The sequence below is a fragment of the Trichosurus vulpecula genome, chromosome 4 (genome assembly GCF_011100635.1).
Source record: "Trichosurus vulpecula isolate mTriVul1 chromosome 4, mTriVul1.pri, whole genome shotgun sequence".
Lineage (NCBI taxonomy): Eukaryota > Metazoa > Chordata > Mammalia > Diprotodontia > Phalangeridae > Trichosurus > Trichosurus vulpecula.
This window is the reverse complement of record NC_050576.1, coordinates 79350673-79375864: the sequence shown is the minus strand read 5'-3', so window position 1 is coordinate 79375864 and position 25192 is coordinate 79350673. Positions and strand designations below refer to the sequence as shown.

Here is a 25192-nt window from a genome sequence, read left to right as displayed (position 1 = left end):
TCAAGCAAAGGCTGGATCACCATTTGTGAGATGTGAAAGATTTGTGGAGCAGGTAGGCAGTGTAGTGAACAGAGCTCTGGCCCTAGAGCCAGGAAGACCTGCGTTTGACTTGTGCCTCAGCCGCTTCTAGCTGTGTGATGCCGGGCAAGTCGCTTGACCTCTCTGTGCCTCCGTTTTCTCTTCTGTAAAATGGGGATAATAATAGCCCTCTCCTCCCATGGTTTATCCTCAATCCTTACTCTCTACTACTCCATAGATCCGATCAAGAGCGGTTTCTATCTCTATAATGTCTCTCACATCCATCCCCTTCTCACATGGATACCGCCATAAATCAGGTCCTCATCACCTCTTGACTTGATTATTGCCTCAGTCTCTCCTAACTGGAGTCCCTGCCTTAAAGAATCCTCTACTCCATTCCATCTCCCTGTTCCCCAAAGCTTCCCCAGAGCTGTCTGACCACATGGGTCCCCTACTCAATGAACTTCATTATTACCTGCCTGTGGCTTAGAGGATTAAATACAAGCCCCTCTCTTTGGACTTTAGAGCTCTTTACAATCTAATTCAAACCTGTCCTTCTGGCCTTATGATACATTCCTCCCCTTCGCTTGTTCCAAGGCATTCTGTAGTCTGGTCTTCTTGCTGTTCTTCACACATAACACTCTAACTTCTGTCTAATCCCTTTGTACTTGGCCATCCCTTCTTCCCTTTGCCTTTTAGAGTCTCTTACCTCCTTCAAGACTCAGTTCAACCACCATCTTCTACTTGAAGCCTCTCCCGACTCTCCCAAATTCTAATGTTTACCATTGTATCCTTTATCTATTCTAGATCGGCATGTAGACATGCATATAAAATATATAATATATGTTATGTGTTTGAGCAGCTGGTGGCACAGTGGCTAGAGTACCAGCCCTGGAGACAAGAGGACCTGAGTTCAAATCCAACCTCGGATACTTACTAGCTGTGTGACCCTGGGAAAGTCACTTACCCCTGTTTGCTTCAATTTCCTCAAATGAAGGAAATGGCAAACAGCTCTAGTATCTTTACCAAGAAAACCCCAAGTGGAGCCACAAAGAGTCGGGTGCTACTAATCAGCTAAACAACAGCAACATGTTATATGTTATATATACGTGTATAAATGTGTGTATATATATATATATATATGTAAATGTGTATATACATGTGTATATATTATATATACACATCACCCACACACACAGGTGTATGCATATACATACATTATTTCCCTGATAGAATATTAGCTCCTTGTGAGCAGGAACTAGTTCATTTTTTATTTTTGTATCCCTTGTATAGTGCCTAGCATACAATAAGTGCTTAATGAATGCTTTTTTATTGGGTTGATTAGTTTAGATTAGATGGAACTCTGAAATATCTTTGAAAAGATCTTGTGATTATGTGGAATGACTCTAAAAAGGTCAGTGACTAGCTTTATAATCCTTTCCATTGGAGAAATGGAGGCACAATTTTCACCTATAAGGAACTATAGCAAATTTGGTCACAGAATCCCCAATTCTCAGTAATTAGCTCATGATTTCATCATTAAGCTGTTCATGTCTGATATCCTTCGGGTCATATATTAGAGGATCAAGGAAATGCTTTGGAAGTGTTTGGATACGTGTAACATTTGTCTTTTCTTCTTGACCTGTGAATCATTCTTTCTCCTTCCAAACCTACCCTTCTTCCTAGCTTCCTTATTTCTAGCCAAGACACTGCTACCCTTTCCATCAGCCAGGTTTGCAACCTTGGAGTCATCTTTGACTTTTCATTCTCCTTCACTCCCCTTCCACTAGATACAGTCAATACCGGATCTTTGGCCTTCACAACATCTCATATCCTTTTCCTTCTCTCCAGTCTTTGTTGTTGGGTCATTTTCAGTTGTGTCTGCCTCTTCGTGACCCCATTCAGGGTTTTCTTGGCAAAGATACTGGAGCAGTTTGCCATTTCCTTCTCCAGCTCATTTTGCAGACAAGGAAACCAAGGCATAATTAAGTGGCTTGCCCAGGGTCACATAGCTAGTAAGTGTCTGAGGCTGGATTTGAACATAGGAAGATGAGTCTTCCTGACTCCAGGCCTGGCACTCTATCCACTGCACCTCCTAACTGCCCTTAACTCTCCACTCATAGGGTTACTATGCTAGTTCAGGCCCTCCTTGTCTCTCACATGGGTTGCTGCTATAGCTTCCTAATTGGTCTTTATGCCTCAAGATTCTCCTGTTTCCATCTTTCACACAGCAGTCAAGTGATATTCCCAAGCCACGAGGCCACCACATCACTCTTCTGCTCCAGAAATTTTAATAACTCTTTTTCCTCTATGATAAAATACAAATTCCTCTTTTTTTCTGTTTCTTTTCAATCTTTGACAAGCTTTTATTAGGCACCTACTATGTGCAAAATGCTGTGTCAAGTACTTGGTGGGGGTGGGGGTAGTAGAGGTACAAAGTTTACATAAACCACAATCTTTACCCTCAGTCTGGAAAGAACCTCAGGAGCCACATAGTTCAACCATCTACTTCATTTTACAGATTGAGAAACTGAGTCCCAGGGTGATGATATGCTTGCCCAAGGTCACACAGGTAGTAAGTGGCATAGGCATGATTTGAACCTAGGTATTCTGATCAAAAACTCAGTTTTTTTTACCCACTAAATCACATTGCCTCACTCATCAAAGTAGGAGGCTCCATAATTTGCTATGACTGTGAGTAGTATGATTATAGCAACAATAATAATAGCTAGCATTCACATAGCACCTACTATGTGCCAGGCACTGGGCTAGTGCTTTACAAATATTATCTCCTTTGATTTTCACAGCACCCCAGGAGGTAGGTGTTATCAGTCGAGAAAACTTTCCCCACATCCTTCCCTCTTTGGACCACTACTGTGAACTCTTTCCAGCTCTTGCCTAGCCTTTGGATTTGGTGTCCTCCAGAAATTTTAGCATGGCTTTGTATTTAATCTCCTAGGTCACACCTTTTTTCTCCAGAAGGATCACATCCCTAACCCTATTAATAATCTTTAATGATTCAGTATGTATTGATTACATTTCCTCAAGGAGATAGAGATAGCGATAGCCATCTTTCCCCAGACTCTTACTTTTATCTGCTTTCTTTCTCTTGCTCCCCAAACCCTATCTTCTTCTGTCTACACCTTCCCCTGGAGGACCTGCCTCTTCTTAACAAATATGCCTGCCTCCTAAAACCATTCCTTTTCTCTTCCTTAAACCTCCTGACTCTAACCAAAATCTGGCTTTTCCCTGAAGACACCACATCATGAAATCATGGGTTCAAATCCAGTTTCAAACATTTATGAGCTGCGTGACTCTTAGCAAATTGCTCAACCACTCTGTTCCTCTGTTTTCTCATCTGTGAAAAGGAGATAAAAGCACCTACCTCCAAGGGGTTTTTTCTGTATGTATTTTATTTAATATTTTAGTTTTCAACATTGATTTCCACAAGATTTTGAGTTACAAATTTTCTACCCCTTTCTACCCTCCCCCCATTCCAAGATGGCATATATTCTGATTGCTTCATTCCCCAGTCAGCCCTCCCCTCTTTCACCCCATTCTCCCCACCATCCCCTTTCCCCTTACTTTCTTGTAGGGCAGGATAGATTTCTATGCTCCATTCCCTATATATCTTGTTTCCCAGATGCATGCAAAAATATTTTTTTAATTTTTTTAAGCATCTGCTTTTAAAACTTTGAGTTCCAAATTCTCTCCCCTCTTCCCTTCCCACCCACCCTCCCTAGGAAGGCAAGCAATTCAACATAGATCACACATGTATCATTATGCAAAACACTTCTACAATGCTTATGTTGTGAAAGGCTAACTATAATTCCTTCCATCCTATCCTGTCTCCCTTTATTCAATTTTCTCCCTTGACCCTGTCCCCTTTCAAATGTGTTTACTTTTGATTACCTCTTCCCCCATCTGCCCTCCCTTCCATCATCGCCCCTTTTTTATCCCCTTCCCCTTACTTTCCTGTGGAGTAAGATGCCCAATTGAGTGTGTATGTTATTCCATCCTCAAGTTGAATCTGATAAGAGTAAGATTTGCTCATTCCCCCTCACCTGCCTCCACTTCTCTTACAACAGAACTGCTTTTTCTTGCCACTTTTATGTGAGATAATTTACCCCATTCTATCTCTCCCTTTCTCCCTCTCTCAATATATTCCTCTCTCACCCCTTAAATTTATTTCATTTTTTAGATCCCTTTTTAGATCCCTTCATATTCAACTCGTCCTATACCCTCTGTCTATATTCCCTTTAACTCCCCTAATACGGAGAAAGTCTCCTGAATTACACACATCATTTTTCCATGTAGGAATGTAAACATAACAGTTCAACTTTAGTAAGTCCCTTGTGATTTCTCTTTCTTGTTTGCCTTTTCATGCTTCTCTTGATTCTTGTATTTGAAAGTCAGATTTTCTATTCAGCTCTGGTCTTTTCACTGAGAAAGCTTGAAAGTCCTCTATTTTATTGAAAATCCATATTTTGCCTTGGAGCATTATACTCAGTTTTGCTGGGTAGGTGATTCTTGGTTTTAATCCTAGCTCCTTGGACCTCCAGAATATCATATTCCAAGCCCTTTGATCCCTTAATGTAGAAGCTGCTAGATCTTGTATTATTCTAACTGTGTTTCCACAGTATTCAAATTGTTTCTTTCTGGCTGCTTGCAGTATTTTCTCCTTGACCTGGAAACTCTGGAATTTGGCGACAATATTCCTAGGAGTTTTCTTTTTGGGATCTTTTTCAGGAGGCGATGGGTAGATTCTTTCAGTTTCTATTTTACCCTCTGGCCCTAAAATATCAGGGCAGTTCTCCTTGATAATTTCTTGAAAGATGATGTCTAGGCTCTCTTTTTGATTATGGCTTTCAGGTAGTCCAATAATTTTTAAATTATCTCTCCTGGATCTATTTTCCAGGTCAGTGATTTTTCCAATGAGATATTTCACATTGTCTTCCATTGTTTCATTCCTTTGGTTCTGTTTTAGAATATCTTGGTGTCTCGTAAAGTCACTAGCTTTCACTTGCTCCAATCTAATTTTTAAGGTAGTATTTTCTTCAGTGGTCTTTTGGACCTCCTTTTCCATTTGACTAATTCTGCCTTTCAAGGCATTCTTATCCTCATTGACTTTTTGGAGCTGTTTTGCCATTTGAGTTAGTCTATTCTTTAAGATGTTATTTTCTTCAGTATTTTTTGGGGTCTCCTTTAGCAAGTCATTGACTTGTTTTTCATGGTTTTCTTGCATCACTCTCATTTCTCTTCCCAATTTTTCCTCTACTTCTCTTACTTGCTTTTCCAAATGCTTTTTGAGCTCTTCCATGGCCTGAGACCAATTCATATCTTTCTTGGAGGCTTTTGATGTAGGCTCTTTGACTTTGTTGACTTCTTCTGGCTGTATGATTTGATCTTCTTTGTTACCAAAAAAGAAATCTAGAGCTTGAGTTTGAGTCTGAGTTTGAGTCTGAGTTCATTTTTGCTGCCTGTTCATGTTCCCAGCCAACTACTTGACCCTTGAGCTTTTTGTCAGGATATGACTGCTTGTAGAGTAGAGAGTACTTTGTCCTAAGCTTTAGGGTCCAAGAACTGCTGTTTTCAGAGCTACTTCTACTCCACGGTCACCCCAGGCTCTCTCCCAGCTGTGCTCCTCCTCCCCCAAGAACCACCAACCAGGACCGCAATTCAGATCCAAGCAGGGCACAGCAAGAGAATCTGCCTTTGTGCCCACAAAGTGTTCCTTGCATTCCCGCTCTGATCTGCTGCTAGATTCCTCCCACTGTGTGAGCCAGGGACTCGGGAAGCCACTGACACTGGCACTGTGGAGGCAGCCTCAGGAGCTTCCTGCTGCTGCTACTGCCACCACTGTGCAACCTCTTCCACTCCCAGAGCTGGCAGCTGGACCGCTCTGAACTTGATCCTGCAGTTTCCCCCTAACCTGCTCTTTGGCGTTTGTGGGTTGAGAAGTCTAGTAATTTTCCACAGCTCACTGTTTCATGGCCCCAAGGCCTCTTGTGGCTGGCTGACTCCGGGTCTGGTCTATCCCAGCGCGGGCCAGGCTGGGCTGTGCTCTGCTCCCAGCACCATGCAACAGACCCTTCCTGATGACCATCCAGGCTCTCCTGGGCTGGAGATCTGTTTCCCTCTGCTATTTTGTGGGTTCTGCAGCTCTAGAATTTGTTCAGAGCCATTTTTACAGGTGTTTGGAGGGATTTGGGGGGGTGGAGCTTAGGCAAGTCCCTGCTTTCTTGCCACCATCTTGGCTCCACCCCCTCCAAATTCCTCTTTTTAATATTTAATGCCATTTATAATCTGGCTCCAGCCTACCTCTCCAGGTTTATTATGCTTTATTCTCCTTCAGTAACTTTATAATCCAGCCATACCTACCTATCTCCTTTGTGCAACATTCCATCCACGATCTCCATGCTTTGCCACTGACTCTCCTGCATGCCTGGAATGTATTCCCTTTTCACTTCCACCTACTGGAATCCTTCAATTCCTACATGTCCCAGTTCAAGTGTCATCTCCTACACCAGGATTCTCCCACTTCTTAATGTCCTCTCTCCCTGATAATAAATTGTATTTCATTTGAATACATTTCACATTTACTTATCATTGTTTCTCCTAATGGAGTGTGAGCTCTCTGCAGACAGTCAAGACAACTTTGAAAGCTACAGGTTGAACTTATTATATGCTTAGAAAGAAAAGCAAGCAATACATAATCAAGATCTTCCATGGACAATATTCTTATTCTTTTCTACTATGTAGATGTGAATCCTCATTTTATTTGTTACTTCTTAAGTTCAGAATAAAAACAAAATTTTAATAAAATAATGTAGGCTATCTAAAAGAAAGGACTGCTTTTTTATTTCTCCCTCAGCATTTGACACATAGTAGGTGCTTAACAAATACTTGTTGAATGCACACATGCATGCATGATCAATGGATGGATGGGTGGATGATTGGATGTATGGATGGATGGATGGATGAATAGATAAAGTATACCCCAGTCACAGAGAGTTGGGAATGCTGATGGAAGTAAACTCAATTGAACAGACATTTATTAGGCAATTGTTATGTACAAAGTACAAAGCTAGGCACTACAATTTCATATTTCTCTTTCCTTAAGTATGTTTCTTATCTTTCAGTTGACCGTCCTCCAATTGAACCCTCCCAGTATGTCTCAGTTGCCCCCAAATACCCAGACAAGATGGGATTTGATGAGGTAAGGAGGGGTTATATGTGTGTGTGTGTGTGTGCATATGTGTGTGTGTGCATACATACATACCTACATATCTTTGTGTATATGTGCAATATGAGGTTAGGTAACTATGGTAACCAACTTAATATCAGAAATAAGATTGGAATTCAAGTGTTTCTTAACTCCAAGTTCAGAACGCTAACCATTATGCAACACTGTTTCTTTACTCTAGAGCTATGTAACTGGGAAGGGAGCTAAGTTCTCCAAAAGGCAGAGAGGAAAAGAGAGAGCAATCGAGAGATGGAATGCCACTGTAGAGACAAGACTAACTCTAGTTATAACCTGCCTCCTAGGGTTGTTGTACAGCTCAGCTGAGATAAAATATGTAATGTGCTTTGCAACCTAAAGCATTGTGTAAATACCTGTTAACATTATTGGAATTATTATTATTATCAGGGAGGGAGAGGGTTGAAATTGAATTAGAGGGATTTAAACATAACTGCCAATAGTTTTTAGAAATAATTAGGCTTCCAAAAATGGACTTGGCCCAAGCAGTTTCATTGACCCTATGGACATAGTCATTCATATCCTTTCCATCCCCTCAGGGGTTCTTAACCTGGGGGATGGGGGTAAGGAGATAAGGAGGGAGAGGGAGTCTGTGGGTAGATTTCAGTGGAATCCATGTACCTGTATAGGAAAAAATTACATCTTTATTTTCACTAACCCCTGAGGTTATTATAATAATTATAATGTCATTGTATAATTAGAACTATAATATAATGCCTTGTATTATAATAAGTATAATGTTGTACAGTGTAATAATTGTAGCATAATATTATTATAACTCCTTCAATTATGACTTTTAAAAAAATATATTCTAAGGAAAGACCCATAGACTATACCAGAATGTTAAAGGGTCCATGACATGAAAAAAGGTATAACCCTTGCTCTATGCTAAGAGAACCTAAGTGTCTGTACAGACATTCATTGTTCTCTTCCCTAACAAAGTATATTGTTTCTTCTAGGTCCTGTCACTAATTTCTGTTAGGTCAGCCTTGGGAACATGTGCCCATGATTCTTCATGGTTGGTTTTGTCTTGAAGAAGACAACAGAAGTTGGGCCATAAAAGTCATAACACAGTAAAGTTGGTTATAGAGGGAATGATCTTTACTTAAGAATAAAATAAAAGCAGTAACAATTAAGATTTATGTAATGCTTTAAAGACAGCTAGTTTTCCATCCTGCTGGGATGATTTAGGTGTGGACCTACCCAGAGAGAGAGAGATTGAAAAGGGGGTGTTTGAAGGTCCTGTCAAGCTAGGATTTGGGGATCTGGTGTGGCCAATGTCTGGTCTGTATTGGATTTAATAGATTCCCCCCTCCCCTTCACCCCACCCCACTTCCTATTTACAGTCTGCTATGACTGTATGCATGTGTTTCTCTGTTGTCTGTGTTTTTTCTTTGTGGCTACCATTTTTATTGCCCTTGGCCTGACTAGAGCCTGAGGTTGGGTTTATATTTGCTAAAATCTGGTGTTCCCAGATGAGAAGTCTGTTTTTGTTCCTGCTCTGCTTATAGCCAGGACAGAGCACCCAGTATCCCCAGAGAACTCCATTATTATTCTTGTGAAAGGACTGTTGTTTGGTCATTCAGACAGAAGTGCAGAATTTGTACACGCCATTTCCCACATACACACGCATACACACATGTGCAACCTGAAATAAATTTACTGGTTTTCATGAAATTGAATAAGCACCAACTAAATTAAATAATGAAACATTTAAGCATCTTTTTTGGAAGAAAAATAAGTATATTGTTATATTTTGTCTCAACACAACAGATAATTCTTAACAAAACACCCAAACATATCCCTTTACAAAGTACATTCCCCCCAAGTAAAAAGCCATTTTTCCTATATCTTTGGTAAACCTATCTCCGAACTTTCATTTCCTTAGATTTAGTTTGACTTTCCACCCAGATTCATAAAATATTGCAGCCGGAAAGGAGCTTAGAGATCTAGCCCAGCCCCTGTAGTCTGGAGATGAGTCTCAGGGAGCTGTGATTCATACAAGGACAGACTGCTCTTACTTTGCAGCACACTCATAGGATCTGGAGCCTAAAGGGATCTTGTAGAAAGGATCATAGCCCAAACCCCTCATTTTACAGTTGAGGAGACTGAAGCCTTGGGAGATAAATGGATTTGTCTAAGGTCACATACATAGTAAGTAGGGAAACTCACATTTGAACTGACAATCTTGGATTCTAAACGCAATGTTCTTTCCAGTACACCAAGCCACTTAGTTGGTAGCCCAGGCAGAAATAGAAACAGGATTTCCTGTTTTCTAAACCAGTATTCTACTAACTTTCCCCATCATAGTTCCTGTATATCGTGGGGCAGCATAAGGAATTAAATGGGATTTTTGGGGGAGTTTTGCAGAAGCCACAAACGACAAGAAAAGGACAGCAGACAACACAGAAAAAGTATTTTTACTTAACATTGATCTACATATAGCCTATAACCAAATACTTAACCCAAATTTTGCAATAAGGTACTGTAAACACCTCATAAAAGAAAAAGAAAAAATTCAGACTTCTTTGCTGGTATGAAGGGAATGCCAAAAACTTTTACATGGATTTTTCCAGATCACGGAGGTGTCATGCCCTCTAACCTCCATGATGTAGAAGGGATAGCTAATAAAATGTTTGTCAAAAAGTTTGCAGAAACAAAATATGTGCCCACCAATACAGGAATATCAGATTAAGTTATGGGTACGTGTCTAGTGAATCATTACTGTGTTCTGAGGAATGATATAGATATATATATAGAGAGAGAGATATGTGTGTATTTATATGTGTATATATATATACATATATATATGTATGTATCTATATATGAGAAGAATTCAAAGAATCTAGGGATAATATGTATGATGGGACACAGAGCAAAGGAAGCCTTCCAAATTTGAACTTTATTTACAATATTGTGGTCATTGTATATGTGATTACAACCTTATAAATAAAATTCAAAATGGGAACACAACAAAATATGGGTCAAATACAATGTTTGATGTCAATGCCATTGGGATAAAGATAAAGGAAAGCCTCCTATTATATGAATAAATAGAAAGCCTTCATTAAGCAGTTAGTATAGGCCAAGCATTGTACTGTCTGTTTGAATGCCTATTTATTGAAGGAGAATGGTGGAAACCCCTGACTTCACAATGCTGTATCTATTTGCTGCTTCTGGGCTTCAGAAATCATTTGTTTGACTTTGCTCCCTCTAGAGTATTTGGGAGATTTTCAGCAGCATTTAAGAGATTTTCAGGAGCATCAAACTAATACCACCAGATATACAATGAGTTGATTTAAGAAAAATTCTACTATAACAAACATTTAGCAAGTTCCTACTATGTGCAAGGCACTCTGCAGACACAAAGATTTTTTTAAATGACATAGTCCTTTCAAGGACCAATTGGGGGAATATATGACTTATATATATGTTTAAGTATAGCATGAGCTAAGGAGTGATGGGGATTGAGATAGGATCCAGGCAAAGTGTTCTATTGAAAATTTGAGGAGAGCAAAGATGTTCTCAGCTAGCAATCCTGGGGAAGGTTCCACATACCAGCATTAGAGGCCTTTAAACCTAGGGCCAACCCTAAATGTAAAAACCAGTCTCCTTCCCTCAGCTGACTGCTGTCCTCCCTGCTCCAAAGACTCCATCAAAGCCTTCTTATCCCCTTTTACTGAATGTCCAATATAATAAGACTTGGTTTGTAGGCTTTACTTCACAGGAGGTCTGAAGTGGGATTTGCTTTATTTGTGTTACTTTTCCCCCTTATTTTCTGCTTAGATTTTCATGATAAACCTCAAACGGCGGAAGGACAGACGGGACCGAATGTTGCGCACGCTTTATGAACAAGAGATCGAGGTCAAAATTGTAGAGGCTGTGGACGGAAAGTGAGTTTCTTTGTGATTTCTCCTCCTCTTGTATTTGCAGATTTTAATTAGTGGGTTGGGACAATAATAAAAACTCACGTGCATATCCAGCTTTGAATTTTATAAATGTTTCTTTCACAGCGTACTCTAAGGGAGGTAGCACAAATAAGGGAAGGGAAGGACAGGGGAATAAACATGTATAGAGCGCCTATTGGGTGCCAGGCACTGTGCTAAGCACTTTTTACAAATATTATCTCATTTGGTCCTCACTACAGCCCTGGGAGGTTGGTGCTGTTATTATCCCTATTTTACAGTTAAGGAAACTGAGGCAGGCAGACAGGCTAAATGACTTGTCCGGGACTCAGCTCTGGAGGGTGCTTTGGGGCTGATGAATTCCCTGGTTGCTTTCCATGACTCAGGTGTGAAGGGTACTTTGGGGCTGATGAAGCCATTCTCTTATTAGCCACTGGGGGATGAACTGAGTAACCAGAGGAACTTTCAAAAGGGGGTGTCTATGCCCCAGTGCCTTTTTCCTCTCACCCTCCAGGTGACATCCCCCAAATCTGAGACTTCCCACGAAGAGGGTGAGGTAAGAGCAGCTCACCCTTCCCCCCACTCCAACCACCATGTGGCTCTGAATACAAAACAACCAAAGCCCATTTCTTACTTAGGTGAGCCTGTTCCGAGCTTGGGGCTACCTCTTCTGTGTTTGTTCTCTCCTCATCTTAGGTGAATAAATATCAATTCCGACATAGATATGTTCAGGCTAAGAGGACATCTTGGGAGTTCAAGAGGTTTGGTGGTCCTGGGTCTGTGGACTGACTAGTAGCAAGGAGAGAAATCCCTAGCAACAACTTTGTTGTTCTTGGGACGAGACAACCATCACCAAAATGATGAGCCTATGCTGGTCAAATAGGGTACTTCTTACCAGAAGCCCCAGAGTCGCCCGATGCCCTCTGTAAGGTCCAGAGAAAAGAGCACCGGGGTGGAGTCATTCACTTCTTAAAGGCCTACTCATCAGCCCTTCCCTGCTCAATGGCCTATAAAGGCACCCTTGGCTTCATCATCCACAAGGCACCCAAATCCTGAGTCATCCATGGTCAGTAGAAGTTACTCTGCCCACGTTCTGTATGACCCTGGTTATTCAAGGACATCCAGACCCTAACTTTCAGAGCAAGCTCTTGCCCAACAAAACTGTGGAGCACTCTTAGTCAAAAGGGTTCCTCTCCTTGTTTTCTTTGCATATGAGTAGCTATGAAGCTATATATCAATCTATTCTCTTAGAATGTATCCCTGGGTTGGAAATGGGTTTTTTTGGGAGGGGGAGTAGAGGGATGGTAGGCAATATGCATTTGTTACTTCTTTTAACACAGTAATACCTTTTAACATAGTAAGAACCCTTCTTTGTCTTGCAGGGCCCTGAATACAAGTCAGCTGAAAGCTCTGAATATTGAAATGCTACCTGGGTACAAGGATCCCTATTCTTCCAGGCCATTGACTAGGGGTGAAATTGGTTGCTTTCTTAGCCACTATTCTATCTGGAAGGAGGTAAATGATGCTTTTCACGTTTATTTTTGTAGCCCCAGTGTCTATCCCAGGGCTTTGGGCAAAATGGGCATTGAACTATTCATTGAATTAATGGAATGGAACATCTCCCGTTTTACAACAAAGAGAGTGGGTTGTAAGACTCTAGAGATGAATTGCTTGGGGTTTGAAATGGTATAATATTAATTAACTCGGAACCTTATGTTGTGCTTTAGACAATATTCACCTTAAGATGTATTGGATCATATGCTTGACTTCTTTCTTACCCAAAGACCAGCAACAGAGTACCAAAGCTGAGTAAGAATTGGTACCACATCAAGCAGTGAGGGTCCATGGACCCCTATGTACAACTGATATTGAGATCTTTAAAAAAAACCTGAAAACCAGACTTATCTTCAGAGAATAGGAAGGGATCTCCAAGCCCACCCAGTCTGACATATAGGGGAACAATAACATATATATATATATATATATATATATATATATATATATACACACACACACACACACACACACACACACACACACATAGTGCTTAGTGCTTTAGAGTTGGTAAAGTACCACCATGAGCTTCACAACAACCATTTGAGGGAGATGCTACTGGAATGACTATTGTCTCAGTCCTGGAGATGGGGAAACAGGCTGTGAGAGGCTAAAGGGCTTGTCCATGGTCCCATAGCTGTCAGTCAGTATTTATGCCCAAGTATTCCTGGCTCCACGTCCCCCATGCTCTCTACCATGTTGCATGGCTAGCCCAGAATGTGCTCTACAACTTACATGACAGTGGCTCATCCACCCTGGGCTTAGAGATCTTAAAAGACTGCCTCCTAAACCAGGTCATTCTGTTCCACTTTCTGGGAGTTCTGATTGTTAGGAAGGTTTTCTTTGACTTGAGCCCAAATTGGCCTCTCTAGAATTTTCACTCGATGGAGCCTGTAACCTAAAAGTGGACTGACTTTGCTCATTTCTCTTTTTGGTTGGACCCAGAGAGTAAAAAGGCCCAGATGGGAACCACAATAATAATGACAATTACTACATTATCATAATAATATGGAATTATTCTTTTTTTTTGCAGGGGGGAAGGCAGGGCAATTGGGGTTGTGACTTGCCCAAGGTCACACAGCTAGTAAGTGTGTCACGTGTCTGAGGCTGGATTTGAACTCAGGTCCTCCTGATTCCAGGGCCAGTGATCTACTCACCGTGCCACCTAGCTGCCCCAATAATATGGAATTATAATAACCACTGTACCATTCATCTGATATACTTTAACAAAATCCTTCCCACCTTCCTGTTAGACAAAGAGGACAAACATCTTTATCCCCATATGATCACTAAGGAAACTGAGACACAGAGAGGCCTTGTTCAAAGACACTTAGCAAGTAGTTGCTGGAACTAGATTTCAGATCTACTGACTTTTGGCTTATTATAAGATTGTCTTCTGCAGAGGAAAAAAAATCCCATGCAGAAAGCCTTGGTGATGCCTCATCTCCCAGTGGTCTGTTGTACTTCTGTATCTTTTCTATTATTAGTAAAGCACAGGTAAGCGGGAGTGATTAATTGTTTTGAAACGTGTCCTCTTTTTCTTAAAATACCAGGTAATTGACCGAGAACTGGAGAAGACACTTGTTATTGAGGACGATGTGCGTTTTGAACATCAGTTTAAGAAGAAACTTGTGAAGTTGATGGATGACATTGACCGAGTGCAGCTAGACTGGGAATTGATGTGAGTGAAAGAGAAGGAGCATTAGCATGGGGATAGGGGAGACTGAGCTTCTAGTGGGTCCTCACCCCCTGGAAGATGGAGGTCACCATTTACCACATCTCAATTCAATTATTTTATTCAAATGGTTTTTTTAAATTAACAAACATTTTGTCTCCTTTCTATTTCCCTCCATCCCAAATTGAAAAAGGAAAAAAAAAAACAAAAACTTTGTAATAAATATACATAATCAAGCAAAACTTATTCCTGCATTGGCCACACCCTAAAATGCTTGTCTCGTTCTGCTTCTTGAGTCCACCACCTCTCTGTCAGAAAGTGGGTAGCATAGTTCATCATCAGTCTTCTGGAATGGTGGTTGGTCACCACATTGATCAGCATTAAGTCTTTCAGTTGTTCATCTTTACATTGGGGAATTTTATAAATTTTTTCTGGTTCTGCTCATCTTATTCAACATCGGTCCATACAAGTCTTCCCAGTTTTCTCTGAAACCAACCTTTCCATCATTTTTAACTCAATATTTGTAGCTTTTGTGAGAAAAAAAAAGGACCTTTGCCCTTTGCCTGGTCTTCACTTAGTTATACTACTCAGGGACAAGAATTCTCAGAAGGTCTTTCCCCTTATCAGGTACTTATTATTGACTTTTGCAAACACTGATTTGAAGAAAAATTCCATGTCATTTCATATAATCTTTGGGGGTGTATGGGGTGCTCAGGGAGGACTAGTACCTCTGGTGTGAGGGATAGTTGAGTCCTTTTCAGGGCTGCTCACCTACCTGCCACCCAGCTATCACCTGTGGGTCCAAGAAGCTGTAGCATGCAGAGCAGCCATACCTGGTAAACTGTCTTGGCAGGTGAACTAAACCAGGTTGAGGGTAACTGGTGGGCCTCAGACCCATCGATGAGTTAGTGGGGTATCTACCCCAAGCATGTGAAGACTTCCCAGTGGAATAGGCAGATGTGAACATTTTGTTTCAATGGCCCATGAAGGCAGGAGAAGCAGGTACTGTGGATGCCTAGAGCTTGGTCAGACACCAAAGACACTCAGGTCTACATGGCATCTAGAGCTATCGCCAGTTGTCTTGACTTTTGTCTTGCCACTGGACTTTGATGACTCTGGAAAGGAGAGTGAGGCTGATGACTTCGCACAACTCTGCCTCACTTAAAATCCAATTTACATGTGAGTCACCATTTTACTATTTTATTATTTTACTACTCAATTATTTTACTATTTATTATTTTACTATGTTATTATATTACTACTTTACCTATCTTGAATTCCTGTGGTGACAGGCAGCAGGCGCAGATACACTGGGAGCTGTAGTCACAACCCTGTACACAGGTAGCTCAGGCCAAAGGGTTGTCTTCTCACTGGACTGAAACAGCAGTGGGATTTGGCAGCGTCCTGGGTGCCTGAGCAGCCTTCTTAAGGACTATACTGCTCACCTCCTGGCATGAGGAAGGGGCTAGAAAAAGTGTCCTAAAAATTGTCTGCTTCACCCAGCCCTGGCCTGCTTACTGTGACAGGCAGGGATCCCACTCTGCAGTCAAAACAGAAAAGCATGTACAAAAATATTGTGAAGATGATTCTACTCGCCATCAGTACATGGAATGTGCACACACTTATGGACAACATGAAATCCAGTAGACCTGAAAGACAAACAGCTCTTATTGCAAAAAAATTCATCAGGTATGGCAAACCTGACTAAAACAAGGCTGCAAATGAAGGCCAGCTTACTGAAGTCGAAGCTAGATACATGTTTTTCTGGAGTGGCTATGGTGACAGGGAGCACAGTGAAGCTGGCTTAGGTTTTGCAATCAAATTTAATTTAGTCGACGAGTTTGTGTGCTTCCCAAAAGGAGTGAATGACAGTCTTGTGACAATGTGATTGCCATTTGCAGCAAAGTATGACACCATCATGATCATTGCCTATGCTCCCACCATGATGAACCCTGATGAGGTCAAAGAAAAATTTTATAAAGACCTGGAGACTTTCATCATCAATGTGCCAGAAAATGACAAGCTGGTAATTCTTGGTAACTTTTATGCCAGAGTAACCACAGACTATCTACCAGACATGGCTGGGGGTCCTTGGGAGGAATGGAGTTGGAAACACCAACACTAGTGGTCACTTACCATCCAAGACTTGTGCATCTCATGACCTTCTCATCACCAGCACTGTCTTCTATTTACCTAAATGTAATAAAACATGATGGATGAACCTTCACAGCAAACATTACGATTTAATAGACTATGTGATTATAAAGAGAAGAGATAGACAGGATGTGAGAGTGAAGAACGTGACATGCAGCAAAGTGCTGGGTTGATCATAGACTTTTTCAACCTTTCCATTCCCCTTTTTCCTTTTATCTCTCACCTAAAATATTGAAATGACTATATATGAGATCTAAAAGCAAGTTTGCATCCCAGCGGAGATTTCCAAGGCAGAGGGTCCATTGCTCATACAAAAGCTGATGGAAATCTTCTGGGTTATATGACAAAAGGAGGTTATTGATCAAGGATGCCTCTATTGTCCATCTGTATGAAAGAAAAGGTAGTAGATTGTCCGGTGACAACCATGGGGGAGGGGCAGAGGTCTTTCTCTTAGACTTGGCTGGCAAGGTTCTCGCCAGAGTCCTCCTTAACAGGCTGATCCTTCGCCTAAAAGATGGTCACCTGCCTGAGAGTCAGTGTGGCTTCACAAAGGGCCAAGGAATGGTTGACATGGTTGTTTGCTGCCCAACAACTCCAGGAGAAATGCCAGGAGCAGAACAGAGGTCTGTACACAATGTTTGTTGATCTAACCAAGGCCTTTGATTCTGTCAGTCTTGAGCGTCTGTGGAAGATCATGGCTTTGGCTGCTCAGAGAATTTCATTGGTATTGTACACCAGTTTCATGATGGCATGGTTGCATGGGTTCTGGATAATGCTCGATGCCCCCCAGCTTTCCCAGTCCTCAAGGCAGTGAAGCAGGGCTGTGTGCTCACTTCCATGCTTTTTAGCGTAGTGTTTTCAGTGATGTTGTCAGACATCTTCAAGGAGGACAAGAACAGCGACAAGGTCAGCCGTCATACTGACAGTAAATTATTTAACTTGAAAAGGCTACAAGCCAAGACTAAAGTGGAGGGAGAGTTGGTGCACAATTTTTTTTTTTGTTTTCAGATGATTGTGAACTCAGTGCAGTCTCTGATGCTGAGATGCAACAAAGTATGGATCAAATCTCTGCCATTTGTACTAATTTTGGCCTAACAATAAACACCAAGAAAACAGAGCTTCTCCACCCCCCAGCACCATATTAACTATACATGGAACCACCAGTTACAACAAATGGAAAAAACCTGAATGCTACAGAGAAGTTCACATACCTTGGCAGTGCACTTAGGGATGCACACATAGATGCTGAGGTCAGTGTGCACACTGCCAGAGCTAGATCAGCATTTGGGAGGTTCTGAAAGAATGTTTGGGAGAGAAGAGGTATTAGGCTGCCCACTAGACTGAAGGCCTACAGGGCTGCTGTGCTGGTTTCATTGTTATATGCCTGTGCAACTTGGACAGTCTACTAGCACCATGCCAGAAAATTAAACTGCTTCCATTTGAATTGTCTTAGGAAGATTCTGAAGATCACCTGGCAAGATAAGGTACTGGACCCTGGAGTCCTTTCTCAAGCTGGACTGCCAAGCATTCAGACTCTACTGCAGAGGGTGCGACTCTGGTGGGCTGGTCATGTTGTTCAAATGTCAAATGTACATTTGCCAAAAAGACTATTTTACAGAGGACTCACACAAGGCAGGTGCTCAGGGCAGGTGCTTACACGGTGGTCAGAAGCAGCAATACAAGGACACTCTCAAGGTCTCTCTGAAGAACTTTGCTATCAATTGTGAGACCTGGGAGACACTGGCACAGGAACATTCAGCCTGGTGTGCCCGCATCAAAGAAGGTGCTGTGCTCTATGAGCAAAACAGAATTGCAGTAGCTCAAAAGAAACATCGGATGCACAAATGTAGAGACTTCTCCCTCCCAAAGGATCATAGGAACTAGACATTTTTTTGCCTCACCGGTGGTAGAGCCTTCCTAGCTTGTATTGGTCTGATTGTCCACAGCTGGACACAATGTACATTGACCCTGACGTTGTAATGTCATTTTGATCCACTTTGAGCATGAAGGACAAACAAAAACAGACAGAATGATACTCAAGCTTCTAGTCAAATGCTTCCCACATGCCAGTGACGTCCTTGAGAGCAAATGATCCTTGTACCATGTGTGTTGAGGAGTGTCATAGGATGGCAGTGTTCCTTTTCTACTCCTCTTTGATATCAAAATGTCCATCCATGATAGCAGCAATATCTCACATCCTTTGACAATTAATAGGAATCTCTTTCTTTACACAAAAACACTTTCTGTCCCCTTCATCCCTAAACTATGTTTATCTTAAGGGAACAGCATTGTTTACAGTGGGATATGAGATCCTTGAGCTGGACAGGATCTTGGAGAACATCTAGTTCAAACTCATCATTTCACTGATGAAGAAACTGGGGACCAGAGAAGTTAAGAAAATTGTCCAGGATACTGTAGAGCCAGGACTTAAGCTTGGATCAAGTGACATCAGGTTTAGCTCTTTCCAAAGGGCAGGGGCCATAAAAGAGGGTAGGGGCCTCATTGGTGGAGCCCTCTTCATTTTGCAGTTAATAAAAGGAAAGAAGACCCTTTTCTGACCTTTTGGTTGAAAGGTCTGGAGCCAAAACAGAATATTGGGTTGCCTCCTCAGACCAGGATGAGACCAGAAAATCAGGCATGCACTTTCAAATTGGAAATGAAAGCCAACATAGGCCTGAGGAACATCTGACAGTGGGGCCTGAAATAGCAAAAAAAAATGTGGGAGGAAACCCAGGGTAACACACCTGGGAGCAATTTATTCTGATGTGCTATTTACTGAATGTTTACTTACCTGCCATAACTGAGAGTCTGGGGGCAGGTTTTAAAAGAAATGAGGAACATTTCCCTTCTTCCTAATTGTTGGAGGAAGGTGCCAAACTTTCCTCCATCTCTTCTGTGGCATGTCAAAGTCAGTTTCATCAAGCAGGGTCCTGCTCCTTGCCAAAAGCAGCTGGCACTGCCTGCCCTGTTCCAGAAGGGGATCTTAAGTATGTGCCCAGAGAGAACACTTGCTCCCTCCAAAGAGACAACATCCCTAGAGCACAGGAAGCCTAGTTATAGCTTAATGATGTCTTGGCGAACCTAGCTAAATATCCATATTATGTAAAATGACTAATAACCTTTAAAAATGGGTCCTGTGGTTAGAACTGGTGCTCTGGCCAGTCACTTGGGATCATCGTTTCTTCTCCACGCTACTAGACAAGACTACCATTTCTGGCCATAAGGTCATTATTACTCTAAAAGACCCTCCAGAGTTGGAAATTCTATGGTCTCCCTTGGCAAACTGTTCCTATTCAATTAAATACACATTTGTTAAATGCTTACTATGTGCCTAGCATGGTGCTCCACTGAGTATGATTTTGTTGTTCGGTTGTTTTCAGTCATGTCTAACTCTTTGTGACCCCATTTGAGATTTTCTTGGCAAAGACACTGGAGTGGTTTGCCATTTCCTTCTCCAGCTCATTTGACGGATGAAGAAACTCAGGCAAACTGAGTTAAGTGACTTGCCGAGGGTCACACAGCTAGTAAGTGTCTGAGGCTAGATTTGAACTCAGAAAGATGAGTCTTCCAGACTCCAGGCCCAGTACTCCATCTACTTGGCCACTTAGCTCCCCCTGATTATAAAGATACAAAAACAAAACTAGTAAACAAACAAACAAAGGAAGGAAGGAGAGAATGGGAGGGAGGAATGGAAGATGGGAAGAAGGAAGAGTGATAGGGAAGAAGAGAGGGAGAAAGGAAAGAAGGAAAGAAAGGAAGGGATGGAGGGAGAGATGATGGAAGGAAGGAAGGAGTAAGGGAGGAAAGAAAAAGCATTTAATAAAGTCTTATTTTACACAAAGCACTGTGCTAAGGGCAATGAATACAAATACAGATAGAAAAGCTAATTATTTGCCTTCTAATAGGGGAAGACAACAGATCAGCAATCAATAAGGAATGATTGAATGCCTGCTATGTGGACCTGGGACAGTGAGAAGTACACAAGGCATATTAATTTAATTATATTGGGCTAATGGGTTCATGCTGCAAAGTGGACTCTAAATTTCTCTCACACAACTCTCCCTGCCCTGCATTTGCCAATGGCATTTGAACAATTACGTAGGGCTAGTGAGTAGCAGCATGATGGATTGAATAGAGGGCCAGCCTTGGAAGCAAGAACATGTGATTTCAAGACAGTCTTCTAATATGTGCAACTTTGTGACTGTGGGAAGGTCTCTCGGTGCCCTAGGCAACTCTCTGAGACTGTAGGTTAAAGAAGAGTCTCTGATCTTCAGTAGTCAAGGGAGTTTCTGAATTCGAGGAAGAATCTGGAAGTTTCCATACCAAGAGTTCCAGGATGAAATCCTGGGTCTGGACAAAAAGATCCTTAAGGCTCAAATGTGGGGATTTTGAACAAATTTTTGTCCCTGTGATCTTTTTCATCAAGCACGAGGGAAATTGATGAAATTTCCACCATTTGGGAACTGACTTGAGAAATCCTTTATTCCTCATTCCTCTAAGCTTTTTGCCTTGCCATAGGGATGAGTACAAGGGAAGAGTTTCTATTAAAGAAATTCAGAGACATATGTACTTTTTATTGACAAGCCAATCCAGGAATTTGTTTTGCTTCACTTTATTTGTTACAAGAGTTTTGTCTTACTTTTGTTCTCAGTTGGAGACAGTTTGGGTGGGAGGGCAGATTTTTGTTCATTGAAATATATACATATATGTATATATACAATTTTTTAAAAGGGACTCAGTCTTTGATTTTGAGTGACAAATGGTTATGGCAGCTTAATATAATACTATTCATATTAAATGTGTCATGAAATTTTTTCAGACCTCAAAGGACAGCATACACACTCCAACTTTTCCATCACCTTCATTGTGTACCCTGGCCCTGGTGTATGGGACTTAACTTCATATACTCTCATCCATGTGTGTGGTACTGAGATTGAAATTTCACTCCCCCACCCTCCTCTTCATTGCAGTTACATTGGTCGGAAGAGAATGCAAGTGCAAGAACCAGAGAAGGCCGTGCCCAATGTCATGAATCTGGTTGAGGCTGATTACTCCTACTGGACCCTTGGCTATGTCATCTCCTTGGAAGGGGCCCAGAAGCTGGTTGGAGCCGACCCCTTTGGAAAAATGCTGCCAGTAGATGAGTTCTTGCCGGTCATGTACAACAAACATCCCGTGTGAGTCCCCCTGTGGTGGCTTTCTGCTAGCCCTGTGGCATTGTCCCTTTGGGGGAAATGGCTACTCAACCTCCTGGAACAGCACTTGATATTTTGCCAAGTATGTCGGTGATTTTGAGTCATCTTTCTCAAATGATGACTCAAAGAGATAGAGCCAAGTTTTTGCCTTTTTTTGAAAGATGCAAAAAACATAGAAAGAAAAAAATGTGTCCCCTGCTTAGCATCAACAGAGCAACTTGGGGGCAAGACCAGGATAAGGACACACAGTAGTTGACCTGTACTCCTTAACCCATTGGGCTTTATGATCTTGATACTTTCTTATGAATTTTAACGCTAGGAATATATGCTTCTAGTCATCTCTGGCCATCTTGGTTCCCTAAGCTCATGCCTTATGGTGACATTAATCCTCCTAAAGGCAGCATCTTCTTCTCCCATAGTTCCATTAAGGAAGGGTAGAGTAACAGACCCTGGGTCCCAGAGACAGTCTAACTTCAGGTCCTATTCTGATTTTCCTAGGAATCTTGGGATATCTCATCACCTTTCTGAAGCTTAGTTGTCACCTATGATGGAGAATAAAGATAGTATGGTAGCAGCTCCCTATAGCAAGAAACTTTTAATGAAGTTAATGAGGGGGCAATGAGGCATAGTGGATAGAGTGTTGAATTCAGAATCAGGAATGACCTGGGTTCAAAGCCCAACTCTGACATTTATTAGTGACCTCTCTGGACCTTAGCTTTCTCATGTGTAAAGTGGAAAAAATAATATCTTAGTATTATTAATAATAACAGCGTCATCACAATATTGCTTTGGGGCTCAAATGAGATCGTGTATGTGAAGCCCTCTGGAAACTTTAAAGTGCCATATATATATGTCAGTTATTGTCATTATCAGAAATGTCATATGGACTTAGTTCCCCCCAAGGAAAACACAAAACATATTAAGTGTTGTAAAGCACAAGACAGTAATATCACAGAATTATGGAACCAGGAAACACTATGAGGGGAGATCATTTGGTCTATCTTATTTTAACCCAAGAAACACAACCTGCCATGCTAACACATACGATGCTGTGCATTATTATTTATTAAATAATATATAATATGGATAATATATTACATAGCATGGCATTATAATTTATCATAAAAGGTGTTCCAAACTTTTAACCTTAAGAGCTTAAAGCCACAGTAAGACTTTTGGGACAACCTATATAATAATACATTATTATATAGTATTATATATAACAAGTTATATACAATCAGAAATTATATATTATAAATATATATTGCATATTATTAATTATGTATTAGATAAATTATATATACTGCTACATAAATAATATATAATATTACATAGTATATAAGGCTATGTAATGTCATAATATGTAGCATAACATACACTTAAATAAGTACTATACTTGGCAGCTGAGTTTCTCTAGAATATTTAAGTACTTAATCACAAGAAGATTCTACAAGGTCTCTTTCAGAAAGTTCTTCCTTTGCCTTCGTCTTTTGTACTGTAGCTTAAGATCATTTCCTCTTTGGGCCCAGTGAAGATCGATGGAGGTTGTCACCATCCTCTATACAATATTTAGAGTTTAATTTCCTGGTCCTCCTTTTGAAAGCTAAGATCATGAAAGCTTAGGTCCACTACTGCGCCCTCAGGTGAAGTCCTGAGAGCTCTGATTTATGGTCCAGGTTGCTCGAGGTAAGACATGCCCTTCCTACATGTCCAGTCAAGTCCAACCACTAAGTCTTAGAATGGAAAATCAATCTCTGTTAAGCGGTATTTCCAATCAGAACAGAAGCAGACTGGCTTTTTTTTTTTTTTTTTTTTGCTGCTGCTGCTAAATCTTTGAAACATTTTAATGAATGATTTGATGATGTCCCTGCAATGTGGATTTTGATAGAGGGCACAATTTGTTTTTCCCAAAACACCAAAAGCATAACTATTTCCAAAGTGCTCACCGCCACCCATATACCGTCATATGTAGCCATCCAGCCATGCTACCACAGGTGCTGTTGCTTTCCTTAACACCTTTTCTTTCCTTTTTTAGAGCCAAATACATGGAGTACTATGAGCCCAGGGATCTGAAAGCTTTCTCAGCTGAACCCTTGCTCATCTATCCCACCCATTACACAGGGCAGCCTGGTTACCTGAGTGACACAGAGACATCCACCATCTGGGACAATGAAACTGTGTCCACCGACTGGGACAGGAAGCACTCTTGGAAGTCTCGGAAGCAGGCACACATCCACAGCAATGCTCAGAACACAGATGCTTTGCCCCCCACCACTTCCCTGGATACAGCACCCTCAAGGGATGAGTTATGATGGGCCTCGTGGTTCTGTCTACAACTGGACCTGCCTCTTGCTTTTTGTTTGTCTTTAGAGATAATCCTCCAATTTCCTTTTTTATTTCATTGTCACTCTCAGAAGATCAAGTTGATTTGACTCATCTGATTGAAAGTAGTAAATTATTAGAAAGAAAAGGCAATGAAGTTAATTTAAGAAGGCTCTAGGAAGATGGGAAGATAGGCTTCTTTTTTAAAAAACATTAAGGTATCTTTCAGTTTGGTTTGGTCAGATGCTTTGGTTCATCACCTTTGTGAAGTGGCTGCTCACGTAAAGGCCACAACCTGTAGCCGAGTGATCTGGACGGCTATGGGGTAATCACCAGGCTAACAGGGGACCCAGGAATGAGCTGTCGAGACAGAAGCAACAATTGACCCAGTTGTTTTGTGGTTATGGGTGAGCATCACTTTATGCAAGCTGCGTTGCTGAAAACTACACATAGATCAAACTATGTTTTGTTGAATTATGTCTCAAATGTCCTAGTGAGACTTATTTAGGGTGCTCTGCCTTCTTTTGGAGAACAAAGGTGCAGAGTGATGTTTTTTTTTCTTTTGTGTGACTCGAACTTGTCACTATCATCTTTGTGAAAGTGAGGTACCCAACATTTTGGTCCTCTTGAAGTGCTTGCCCAGCAGGATAAGCATTTTATGCTTTCTATTGCTGGTCTGGGACTTGACCATCATGACATTCCAAAACCCCGAGGTGACTGTTACCAATAACTGTCCCAAGTCCCAAGACATCATCTGAATGTTTTTCAGTTTACATTGGTTATTTGGGGGGTATTTTTTTAAAACAGCTCTGCCTTTTGCATTTTCCCTATGATTATTTCAGTTAGGACGCTCCATTTATACTGATACATTTAAAATAAGGGATTATGGTGATTCCTACCCAAAGGTTTCATGGTACTATTGCAACATATCCATTCTCTCATATACTTTCTGTATCATAAAAGGTTTAGATGTGAAATTTTATCAAATATTATCCAGAAAGAGAGGGTGAAAGAGGGAAGGAGAGGGAGATAGAGAAAAAAAAGAGAGAGGGAGGGAAAGAGAGACAAGAAAAAGAGAGGGAGAGAGACAGAGAAAAAGAAGAGAAAG

The 25192-nt window shown here is 41.2% G+C and overlaps 1 protein-coding gene across 1 annotated transcript in view; it reads left to right on the top strand.

The window, feature by feature from the left end:
• COLGALT2 (collagen beta(1-O)galactosyltransferase 2) overlaps window positions 1-24584 on the top strand; it is a 137175-nt gene extending 112591 nt beyond the window's left edge. The window contains exons 7-12 of the mRNA XM_036756427.1: window positions 7161-7237; window positions 11066-11172; window positions 12567-12699; window positions 14292-14419; window positions 21538-21744; window positions 23798-24584. Of these exons, the coding sequence (XP_036612322.1) occupies window positions 7161-7237; window positions 11066-11172; window positions 12567-12699; window positions 14292-14419; window positions 21538-21744; window positions 23798-24074 (929 nt within the window). The 3' untranslated portion in view covers window positions 24075-24584. The remainder of the gene's footprint in view (window positions 1-7160; window positions 7238-11065; window positions 11173-12566; window positions 12700-14291; window positions 14420-21537; window positions 21745-23797) is intronic.
• Window positions 24585-25192: the final 608 nt, after the last annotated feature.